This window comes from Rana temporaria, chromosome 9 (assembly GCF_905171775.1).
Source record: "Rana temporaria chromosome 9, aRanTem1.1, whole genome shotgun sequence".
Classification (NCBI taxonomy): domain Eukaryota; kingdom Metazoa; phylum Chordata; class Amphibia; order Anura; family Ranidae; genus Rana; species Rana temporaria.
This window is the reverse complement of record NC_053497.1, coordinates 44,012,072-44,024,500: the sequence shown is the minus strand read 5'-3', so window position 1 is coordinate 44,024,500 and position 12,429 is coordinate 44,012,072. Positions and strand designations below refer to the sequence as shown.

The window sequence follows — 12,429 nt, the reverse complement described above, 5'->3', positions numbered from 1 at the left end:
TAAAGTGGATATAAACCCTCCATACACCCAGTGAAGTGAACAGCCTCAGAAGATACACAGATTTAAAACAAATCTCCCTACATAGGTTTTACATGTATATCTGCTGTCTTCACATTTATAAACTGTTTAGAAAGTTCAGATTGTGTTAGGAAATTTTCTCTTCCTGTTTAACACATAGGGGCAGATCCACAAAAGGATTATGCCGGCGTATCTATTGATACGCGGGCGTAATTTTAAATTTCCCGTGTCGTATCTTTGTTTTGTATCCACAAAACAAGATACGACGGCATCTGGGAATCGATCCTACAGGCGTACGTCTTAGTACGCCGTCGGATCTTGGATGCAATGTTTCGGCGGCCGCTAGGTGGCATTTCTGTCGCAATCCGCTTTGAGTATGCAAATTAGCTATTTACGGCGATCCACGAACGTACGTACGGCCGGCGCATTTTTTTTTTTGGTCGTTTTTGTTCGGCTTTTTACGGCGTATAGTTAAAGGTGCTATATGGTGGCGTACTCAATGTTAAGTATGGCCGTCGTTCCCGCGTACAATTTTGAATTTTTTACGTTGTTTGCGTAAGTCGTTCGCGAATAGGAATTTGCGTAGAATGACGTCACCGTCGTAAGCATTGGCTTCTTCCAGTCAAATCTCGAGCATGCGCACTGGTATACCCCCAGGGACGGCGCATGCGCAGTTAAAAAAAAAAAAAAAGTTGTTTACGTCGGGTCACGACGTATTTACATAAAACACGCCCCCAATACATCCATTTGAATTACGCGCCCTTACGCCGCCAGAGATACACTATGCCGCCGTAACTTACGGCGCAAATTGTGGATTCAAAATAAAATAAGTTACGGCGGCGTAGCGTATCTTGGATACGCTGCGCCCGGCGTACAGATGCGCCGCTGTACGAGGATCTGCCCCATAGTGTGATGTCTGGGCATACAGCCAAGATATCTAAAATAGCTGATTGGAGGAAATGCACACACCCCCTCTCATCATAGGCTGAGACTCTCAGAGGTGTTTTGTAACAGGGCCAGCTCCCTGCTAATCCATTTTAGCAACTTTCCCTGACAGAAATGTCAGGCTTCTTTTATGTGATTATCTGAGAATTTGCCAGGAGTTATCAGGCTGATGAGAGAGCTGTATGGGACTTGGCTCTTTGAAGAGATAACAAAATACTGCAGATATATGTGCCCAGCTCAAATTTCATGAATCAGGTTTACACCCACTTTAAATCAATTGCATTGCAGGCCAATAGTCCACGGTGTAAAGCAGGACTCGCTCATAAAGACACACTCGCTTTCTTTTACCTCATTCATTATCTTTGACATACACATTAATAAATCTATTTTATCCATAATACATACTTTCACAAACCGACTAGCTTTTTCTGCTTAAATTATGTACATTTTCTTACTCGATGCCAATGTACAATATATACATTGAAGTCTTTCTCTCGTGGGTGCATTCACCGTTGCATCAATACCATTGTCAGTTTCTGACCTTGCCCACTGGAACATAGATGGTTAAAGTTTGGGTACAGTTTTCTGTGTCCCTTGCCCAGCATATTTCATATGTCCAAAGTGTCTCTCCCAAACTTCTTGCATATTACTCCATGTCTGCTTATGTGGGTGGAGGTCCATTAACGTAGGAAAGCATCAAAGTCCAGGAAAATCGTTGTGAAGGACATTTTGTATGGCATAAAGGAAAGATGAATAGTGATCCACACAGGAGGAGGAACACAAGGGACAAAAAGGTCAAACATTTGATTGAAAGCCAGAGCGCACCTGAACATCCACAGGAGGATTTGTGAGACTTCAAACTGGCTGTGTCATCACTGAGAAGACAAGAAGAGTCCCAGAGATTGGTTAAAGATGCATGCATGCTACTGCAACCATTGTTATTATCAACTTGCCTTCATTTCTAATAAGGATTCGTAAAGAGGAATGGTTAGGAGCATAGTTAAATGTAGTCTTCATCTAAAGCAGTGCTGACTTATGAGAATCAGACGTGGGCAGGCCCGGATTTCCCACAAGGCCACCGAGGCCAGGCCTTGGGGCGGCAGCAGCATGGAATCCACTCGCTCGTTAACAAGTGATTGCGGCGATGTCGCCAAAATCACTTGTAAAATGTGTGCTGCCACCCGTCCTCCCCTCTCCCCCCCCCCCCCCCCACACATACCTCTCTGTCTTCGGGACTCCCCCCTCCCCCCTGGCCAACGAATCTGTCGCACAGTGCTAGGACTCCTGTTTTGGAGGTGACAGGGTCAATAAAGAGAACCTGTCACCTCCAATTACTATCACACAGGGGATTGTTTTCTCCTGTGTGATAGCAATAAAGTTAAGTGAAAAAAAAAATGATAATAAAAAATAAGAAGAAATAATAATTAAATTAATAAAATAATTAAAAAATAAAGAATAAGAAAAATAATATTAATAATAATAAGAAAATTATACAAAAATAAAAAAAGTAAACAAGCTACAAATAAATAAAAAGAAAAAAGTAACTAACCGTGCCGCCCCTGCCATCTGGTTGCCATACTCTGTTGATTGGGGGGCTGCATTGCGTAACCTGGCCTTGGGGCGGCAGGGAGAGAAAATCCGGCCCTGGACGTGGGTCATCCACAAAGCAAAAATTCTCAGCAAAAAAGTTTTAAGTTCACACTTTTCGTAAAAAAAAACCCCCGAAAATGTGAACTAACACTGCACACCTTTCCCCGCCCCCTTGTGTACCCTCTGAACCAACCTTCACAGCTGATGAGCTGCCAGTGCCCACGCAGCCAGTGCAGAAGTCTGCGGACTTGCCCACTTCTCCCCCTCTCCTCTGTGCAGCACTTCCAGGATGGATCAGATCATCACAGTGAATCCGAACGGTCAATGCCAGCTCTAGCATCACTTTGATCCATCCTGGAAGCGCTGCAGAAGGAGGGAGCAGAGCGGAGATTTCAAATCTCCAGACTGCTGCACTGGCTGATTGTGTACTGACAGCTCAGCACCCAGGGACTGGGGAGGTGCTAGGGTGACCACATTTCCAAACTACCATTCAGGGACAACCCCCCCTCTTTGTCAAAAATCAGCTTGTGCTGTAACGAATCACAGCACAGTGATTGGACACAAGTGGCAGGATTTATGATTTCTCCAATCACAAGCAAGGGGCGGGGATTGTGCTCCTCCAGGCATTCCCAGCCAGGGCAAGTACTGTCGGTGAGTAAAGCAGTGATGTGGCGGTCTTTTTTGGGGGCATCAGATTGGCCCGGGGGGATAGCTGTGACAGTTTCATTCCGGGACAATGTATTGTCCTGAAATGAATGTGCCTGGGACAGACCTGCAAAATGCGGGACTGTCCCGGGCAATCTGGGACATGTGGTCAACCTAGGAGGTGCTCACTTTTTTTTTCATTTTTTTTTTTTTTTTTTTTTTTTTTCTGAAAAGCTGAACTAACTCTTTAATGCTTTGACACTAAACGAGAACACAGGGCAGCTGGAAAAGGTTGGATGCCCGTCTGTCACTTCGTAATGGTGGATGTAGCTAATGACTGATTGGGTGGGCCATGACAATACAGATAATGAAACTGGGGTGGCCCCTGTGAGCCTACTGACTCAGGAGAGGCAGGAACTGTGTTGGACTTCTGCAGAGAGAACATTGCTTCCCACTCTACAGAAAGCTGGCAGGGGGCAAACTTTTTTATTCTGTGGCAGCATTTCAGGCTGTGGCTGTTTTAGAAATAAAACAATCTGTAAGACATTAAAAACACCCTTTGTTTTGATGTTCCTGGAATGTTAACTAATTTTAAATTGAGAATTCAACTAGTATTTATGCTTTGTTATTTCCTGAAACATGTCACAACAAAATGGCATCATGAGCCAATAAATTAGAATGAAGGGCCTCCTCACCTAATGTCCATGAGAATTGACACATCTTGTCTTGCAGGCTGATGCTTCCTTTTAACCTCCTGAGACAAAGAGAAAAGCAATTTGGAGAAAAAACTGTACAATGGGAAAACTAGCCAGCAGAACCTGTAGTCTATGCCAAGTACATATTATCCCAGACTTTAGATCATAACGTACCACCATTGCTAATCACACAGACCACACATCTCTGCAGACTATGGGCCAGATTCACAGTCAGCGACGTAAATGTAGGCGGGCGTAGCGTATCGTAGTTACGCTACGCCGCCGCAACTTAGAGAGGCAAGTGCTGTATTCACAAAGTACTTGCGTCTAAAGTTACGGCGGCGTAGCGTAAATGTGCCAGCGTAAGCGCGCCTAAATCAAATGAGGAACGGGGGCGTGTTTTATGTAAACTAATCATGACCCCACGTAAATGACGCTTGCTCAGTATCGCGTTGAATTTTCAAATTAAATTACGCCCACTCAATGCCTAGTCGACGTGAACGTAACTTGCGTCCAGCCCCATTCACGGACGACTTATGCAAACAACGTAAAACACGACGCTGTTCCGACGTTTCCGACGTCCATACCTAACATGACTTACCCCCTGCTTTATGAGCGGTAACTTTACGCCGGCGTATGTCTTACGTAAACGACGTATCTTGCTACGTCGGGCCCACGTACGTTCGTGAATCGGCGTATCTAGCTCATTAGCATATTCAACGCGGAAATCTACGGAAAACGCCACCTAGCGGCCAGCGTAAATATGCACCCTAAGATACGACGGTGTAATAGACTTGCGCTGCTCGTATCTTAGCCGAATTTATGGGTAACTGATTCTAAGAATCAGCCACATGGATACGACGGCTCTCATTCGGACTTACGACGCATGGCGCTACGCCGTCGTAAGTGCTTTGAGAATCTGGGCCTATGTATACACTTTACCTACACATTCACTGCTATGTATTTCAGCATCTGCAGCAGGGGCTGCAGATGCGTATCATGAAATCAGTGGACCCATGTGTAAGATTAAAAGTGAGAACTAGTCATGGAAAAACAAATACATATGGCTCAGTGCGCTGTGGCAAAAAGTGAGTGTGGTTTAAATTGCACTAAATATTGGGCGTGTGGTTAAATAGAGTCTGAGAGGACTTGCATGGTGCAAAGGAGGACACGGGGGGGGGGGGGGGGGGGGCAGAATTGCTTGCAATGCTGTCAAGAATCATTGGAATTTGCATATTCAATGACATTCCCTATTAGGGTTGCACCGATACTGGTAGTGGTGGTAATACTAAGTAATGTTCCGATACCTGAGACCAATACATTTGTGGTGCGATTAAAACCCATATAAAATTAACGGGCTTGAATCGCACTGAAAGAATCTTATGTGGTTTGAACAGGAATGTTCTGTGATTCCTGTCCGAATCGCACCTCTGCTATGTGAACCCAGGCTTGTTATGACGGGTAATTGACAAGTTTCGGTACTCGTACTTGCCAACCATATTGGAGCATCCCTACACCCTCTGTAACCTATAAAGAGTTATTAATTTTCCACCTACTTTTGTTTGAGTCACCTTCTTTTTCCTCCCCTGTCTTCTCCTCTGCCCAGGGATGTTGTGTTGTATGTGGTGGTCGGTCACCTGGATATTAGAAGCAACTTGTGCTCCCTGATCAGACATCGTGCAGTCATATCTCGGTGTATGCAGGAGATTATCTGTCCTGTGTTCCGAATCTGGTGTGTCTACAGGGAGAAAAAGAGCAGATCATAAATGAACTATGGTGACTTTGAGTTATCGTATTATAAAATTCTTCTTTGATTAATTATGGTAACATGGACCCATCTAGTGCTGTACACAGACAAAGGTCACTCCTATTTAAATATAAAAAACTATGGATGGAATCCAATTCGAAAAATGTCTGAATCAACATGGGGACAAGGGGCCAGATCCACAGCCAGCGGGCTTAACTTAAATGTTCCTATTTAAGTTACACTGCCGCAAAATTTCTACCTAAGTGCCCGATCCACAAAGCACTTACCTAGAAATTTGCAGCTGTGTAACTTAAATGCGTCCGGCGCAAGGCGTGCCCAATCTAATGGGGCGAGTCCCATTTAAATTAGGCGCGCTCCCGCGCCGGACGTACTGCGCATGCTCCCGACGCTATTTTCCTGACGTGCTTTGCGCGGATTTACGTTGCGCCGAGTTTTGAGAATCGTGACGGGTGTAAAAGAAAAAAAAAGAGTTGCGGCGGGAAGAAATTTTTTTAAAAAAGATTTGACAGCGACGCGGGAAAGAAGGGTCTACTTTTACATGGTGTACTAAGTTTACACTTTGTAAAAGCAGCCCTAATTTTGCGACAGCAAACTAACACTTACGGAAAAAAAACGAAGGGAAAAAGCTTTGTGGATCTCCGTAAGTGCTAATTTGCATACCCGACGCGGAATTTCGACGAGAAATGCCCCCAGCGGCGGCCGAGGTACTGCATCCTAAGATCCGACAGTGTAAAACTATTACACCTGCCGGATCTTAGGAATATCTATGCGTAACTGATTCTATGAATCGGCCGCATAGATAGAAACAGGGATACAACGGCGTATCAGTAGATATGCCTGCGTATCCCTTTTGTGGATCTGGCCCAAGGTGCTTTGGGGTGGGGGGCTGCAGGGCGCCCCCCTGCCCCAAAGCACCCACCCCCTCATGTTGAGGGCTTGCAGCCTGGTACGGTTCGGGGGGCGCTGACTGGCTGGGCTGCGTGCTCGAATAAGGGTCTGGTATGGCTTTTGGGGGAACCCCCATGCCATTTTTTCGGCGTAGGGGTTCCCCTTTAAATCCATACCAGATCCAAGGGCCTGGTATGCTCTTGGAGGGGGAACCCATGCCGGTATTTTATTTAAAATTTGGCATGGAGTTCCCCCTGATAATTCATACCAAACGGAGTGCCTAGTAATGGCGGCGATACAAGTCAGATCCCCGTCCAATATCGTGCCGCAGCTAAACGCAACCGCATGTAAATACACTGTACAAATGCAGCTAATCGCTGTGCCTGGAGTCTTGAATTTCACAGAAAATAAACATGCTTTTAACTGCGGCAGAACAGCCGTCCGTGTAAAAGGGGCCATAAGTTAAGCTCCTAATAATGGTGTCCCTTTTTGGCACAGCAGGACAAGGACACAAAGCACATATAGTGCCGGTTAATTGATGTCATTGATTCACATAAAAATGATTTCCCAGATTCTACTGTAGGAGAGGAAACCGACTCAGCCAAGATCCCCGCAGGAAGGTGAATCTGCTAAATCATCATATGTGCCACCAATGAATTCTAATACAAAATACCGGCTTACTGTAAATGTTTGGCTGGTGCTGCAGAATTGGGAGCCTTTCCAACTTCCAAGCCGATAATATATACCCCTCTTAATGCCATTACAGATATCGTAAAATAACAATACTGAGAAGAGCCACTGGACCAATCTGATAATGTAATATATACATGAAAAACTGACACTTTAAACCTGTCTACATAGCTCTCAACTGTCCCTGAATTCAAGGGACTGTACCCGATTTGGAATAAAGTCCCATTGTCCCCATTTCCTTATTAGCCCCTCATTTTGGTCTGATCTATATAGTTATATTGAAAATGCACTATTTACCTAAAAAAAAAAAAAAAAGTGTTTCCCAGTGCTAAACCTTTGATCCAATTTCTAAATGGCTGCATTTGTAAATTTCAAAAGCCAATATAAAGGAATAGTAGTAGTGAAAAAATAAAAGCACTTGTGGGTTTAGCTAATCATTTTTTAAATGTAATTCTCTTTTATCCGCTTGCCGACCAGCACACGACGATGCATGCCGGCACAATGGCACGGCTGCGCAAATGGGCGTACAGGTAAGTCCCCTTTAAATCATGGCTTAGTGGGCGTACGCCGTGATCGTGCCTGTGGGTCCCGCGGACTCCATCTCGTGTCACGGAGAGGCAGAACGGGGAGATGTAAACAAGGTATTTCCCTGTTCTGTCTAGTAATATGAGCGAGATCTACTGCTCCCTGTCACGGGAGCAGTGATCTCTGTCATGTTCTAGTGAGCCCACCCCCAGTTAGAATCTCTCCCTAGAACACAGTAATCGGTGCATTTTTATAGCACTGATCGCTGTATAAATGACAATGGTCCCAAAATAGCATCAAAAGTGTCCGATGTGTCCGCCATAATGTCAGTCATGATAAAAATTGCAGATTTCCGCCATTACTATTAAAAAATAATAAAAATGCCATAAATCTATCCCCTATTTTGTAGACGCTATAACTTTTGCGCAAACCAATCAATATAGACTTATTGCGATTTCCTCCCCATGTTGAGGGCATGTGGCCTGGTACGGTTCAGGAGAGGGGGGCCGCACTCTGTCCCCCCTCTTTTCTGCGGCCGGCCAGGTTAACGTGCTCGGATAAGGGGTCTGGTGTGGATTTTTGGGGGAACTCCACGCCATTTTTTTTTTTTCATTTGGGGTGGAGTTTTTTTTAATTGACGGCGGGGTTCCCCTTAATATCCATACCAGACCTGAAGGGCCTGGTAATTGAATTTGGGGTGACCCCCACACTATATATATATATATATATATATATATATTTTTTTTTTATGAATGAATCCTCTCTGAATTACCGGGAGCCGACAATTCATTATAGCCGCAAGTCCCGTTTTAAATGACTTTTTTCTTTCAGAAATGACACTTTGTGCAGAGACAGTTCTAAGTACGGGAAACATGCGCTATTTCACATGCTTACTTTACACCCCCCCAGGTACGAAATTTAAAGGAATATTTCACTTTTATTGTTTCACTCTAAGCATTATTAAATTCACTGCTCCCGAAAAAAACTCAGTTTTTAAAACTTTTTTTTGCATTGATACATGTCCCCTGGGGCAGGACCCGGGTCCCCAAACACTTTTTAGGACAATAACTTGCATATTAGCCTTTTAAATTAGCACTTTAGATTTCAAACGTTCGAGTCCCATAGACTTTAATAGGGTTCTAAAGTTCACACAAACGTTTGGTGTGTTCGCAAGTTCTGGTGCGAACCGAACAAGAGGGGTGTTTGGCTCATCCCTAGTTCTTACCCAACAGGTACAGAGTGGCACCTAGTGTGGTCTTCTGCTGCTGTAGTCCATATGCTTCAGGGTTTGATGTGTTGTGCATTCAGAGATGTATTCTGCATACCTTGGTTATAACAAGTGGTTATTTGAGTTACTGTTGCCTTTCAATCATCTCGAACCAGTCTGAAAATTCTCCTCTGACATCAACAAGGCATTTTCAACCACACAACTGCCGCTCACTGGATATTTTCTATTTTTTGGACCATTTTCTGTAAACCCTAGAGATGGTTGTGCGTGAAAATCCCAGCAGATCAGTAATCTTTGAAATACTCAGACCAGCCCATCTGACATCAACAACCATGCCACGTTCAAAGTCACTTAAATCCTCTTTATTTCCCATTCTGATGCTCGGTTTGAACTCCAGCAAGTTTTCTTCATCACGTCTAGACACCTAAATGCATTGAGTTGCTGCCATGTGATTGGCTAATTAGCGATTTGTGTTACCAAGCAATTGAACAGGTGTACCTAATAAAGTGTCCGGTGAGTGTACATTTTCCTGTACAAATGATGCTTACCCCCTACTACCAACTGAGACGCATCCCATTATAAGAACAATAAGTGGCTTAGGGGGAAGATAGGAGCAGAGCCAAGCTCACTTTTTTTTACCATAAAGTTGAGATTTGTACATAAACTTCAGCTCCCTATATTTCTAAATCTACTGGAGGTAACCTTCGTTTATGCATTTTTCAGCACGTTCTTAGTATTTATAGGCCAGAGTTATGTCGGCTTTACTTTAAGCCAAGCAGATTAACTACTGGCATGCATTTTATAATGTGTTCAATACTCATATGACGGGTTTTCGTGACTCTTACCACAATAGGAGGCGACTTCCAACTGTCCTGATTCCAAACTTGGCAGATCATTGCACAGAACCTACAAAGTTTGAGATACCATAATATATATTTAGGAGACTGTAGAAATACAGTACAAAAAAATATGCATAAAGTGTAAGGACAGGCTCACAATGACGGGTACATAGGTTGTCTGTAGAACAGAAAGGATACACAGTTAGGTACGCCTTATGCCTATTAAAGCTTGTAGTATGTAAGTTACATGTGTGCTCAATATGTGAAACTAAAAGATTGTTTTTGCAGTCTTGTTGGCTCACAGGATGTGGCACGATCAACAGATATGCACTGTACTGTACTGTGCTGAAAATGTTTTCAATCTGAAAAGGGAAATCTAATGCAGCCACCACTAGGGACTGGTAAATTGCAATATATTAAACCATCGAAACTTCTGAGTTTAGTTCCGCTTTAAACATACCTCCAGCTCTGTAATAAAACTGGGATTTCCTTTCCTTCAAACCTTAGAGGGGCCAGACTGTGGCCAGTGAGAATAAAAAATGTCCCAGCATCGGTGGGAGTAAACAATGCCATAGGCTTGGTAGTCAGTGGGAGTAAAAAAATGACAGCATTGGTGTCAGTGGGAGGAATAGTGCCCTATGGTTGGTGTCAGTGAGAGGAATGGTGTCCCATCGTTGGCGTCTCTGGGAGGAATAGTGTCCCATCGTTGGCGTCACTGGGAGGAATAGTGTCCCATCGTTGGCTTCACTGGGAGGAATAGTGACCCATCGTTGGCTTCACTGGGAGGAATAGTGACCCATCGTTGGCTTCACTGGGAGGAATAGTGCCCCATCATTGGCGTTACTGGGAGGAATAGTGCCCCATCATTGGCATTAGTGGAAGGAATGGTGCCCCATTGTTGGTGTTAGTGGGAGAAATAGTGCCCCATCTTTGGTGTCAGCGGAAGGAATAATGACCCAAGGGCCAGATAAAAGCAAGCAAAGGACAACATACTGCCCGTGGGCCACAGTATGGGGGACCCCTGCTGCAAAGCATTGTTGGTCTGGGAAGAACTCACGCCCACCAACAGCAAAAGCCACACAGGCAGGCACACTTGTCATAACTTTTGGGTCGCATGACCATTTTGAAAAAAGTTAAGCTGGCCATACACTAGTAGCTTTTTGAACATTCTCAGTACATTCAATGACTTGACAAAGGTTCAAAATGACCAAAAACTTTGTTTGCTTTTAACAATCAATTTTGGGATGAATGTAATTTCCCAAAGAAAATTCTAATTTGAAATTGAATTATAAATTAAAAGAGAATCTGTTCATTCAAGAATTTTTTTTTCCATCCTGCTCCTTTAAAGTTTTCTTTGACTACAGTTAAAAATGAGTCTTGAGAAAATTGAACAAACTTTCTTAAAACAAAAAAACATGAACACAATTCTACTAGTGTATGGCCACCTTTAAAAAAAATAAAAATAAAATAAAAGTATATACACTGGAATTTAGTATTAACTGTATGCAGCAAATATAAGAGAAGTGGGGAGGCAACATTTGAAAGGTGGGTGATCGTATTGTCTTTCTTTCTTTCTACTTTAATTGCTTATCTTTATTAAATCTATTTATGGGACAGAGTGACACCGTGTCAGTTTTTTTTTTACTACACCTGGCAGTAATGTACATTTTTTGTTTTTAAAGTTTTTTTTTTTACTACATTTCCTAAGTGTCCCTTCTGCTAATTTGATCATTCAAAGAGAATTTCGGCAGTTCTTGGCCAAGGTTGCCTGTGCAAAGAGCAAGATAAGTAATAAGTGCAGTGATAAGGATGTAGAAAAAACAACAGAAACTGAGGTACAGATAAGAAGTCGTCAACTAAGATAAGGAAAGGGCATAAAGAGGAAAATAATCTGTATTTACTCTGTTATCTATTGTTTGAACTTGGATGTCAATCTTAGGTCTTCGAAATCCCTCTGAGATAACCGTGCCTCCAGTAACAATGAAGGCAGGTAAATCTTCTTCCACTGGCAACAGGTCTTCTTGGCTCCTATGTTTGGAATTGGTGACCCCGGAGTCAGTACTGATGCTACTCTCAGAGCATTTATGCCTCCGTGATAATTTTAGTGGGGCTGTTAGAATAAAAATATATGTTAGCAACCATAGACAGATTAATTGGCCAGCCAATCTTTGGGCTGGCCATACATGATTCAATTTTTTCTTCCTACCAGCAGGTTGAACTTAAAAAAATAAATAAAAAAGAGCCGATTTCCCATCCATACATTGAATGTCAGACTCCCAATGAGCTATTTCCCATCACAAAGCCTTCCCTGCCATCAGAATGCAATGATCAGTGTTGTTAGCTACAGCCAGGGTCGCTGATCATTTGGGAAAGGCCTGACAGGCTGGTTGTATGTGTGTGCATTTTATAATTTGATATGTTTTTCACACTAAGAAAAGATGTAAAAATATCAACAACAAATTGTAAAATAACACAACAACCTTTTGTTTTGTTTTTGTCCTTTCTGTAAATGTATTTGTATTGGGTGTTTTTAACCTATATGCTACAGAAACAATAAGAATTTTTTTATTTTTTTCCATTTTTGGGTATTCTTATTGT

The 12,429-nt window shown here is 43.1% G+C and overlaps 1 protein-coding gene across 3 annotated transcripts in view; it reads right to left on the bottom strand.

Annotated features, from left to right (window-relative positions):
• Positions 1–1,138: 1,138 nt before the first annotated feature.
• Positions 1,139–12,429, bottom strand: part of LOC120913414 (nesprin-2-like) — a 79,626-nt gene continuing 68,335 nt past the window's right edge. For 2 of the 3 annotated variants that reach the window (XM_040323318.1, XM_040323320.1), the window contains exons 8-12: positions 11,733–11,941; positions 9,838–9,898; positions 5,450–5,631; positions 3,894–3,952; positions 1,139–1,838 (exon numbers count right to left, since the gene is read on the bottom strand). In XM_040323318.1, coding sequence (XP_040179252.1) covers positions 1,625–1,838; positions 3,894–3,952; positions 5,450–5,631; positions 9,838–9,898; positions 11,733–11,941 — 725 coding nt within the window. In that variant the 3' untranslated portion in view covers positions 1,139–1,624. Of the gene's footprint in view, positions 1,839–3,893; positions 3,953–5,449; positions 5,632–9,837; positions 9,899–11,732; positions 11,942–12,429 lie in introns of those variants that run through there. The other variant, XM_040323321.1, reaches the window with a different exon arrangement.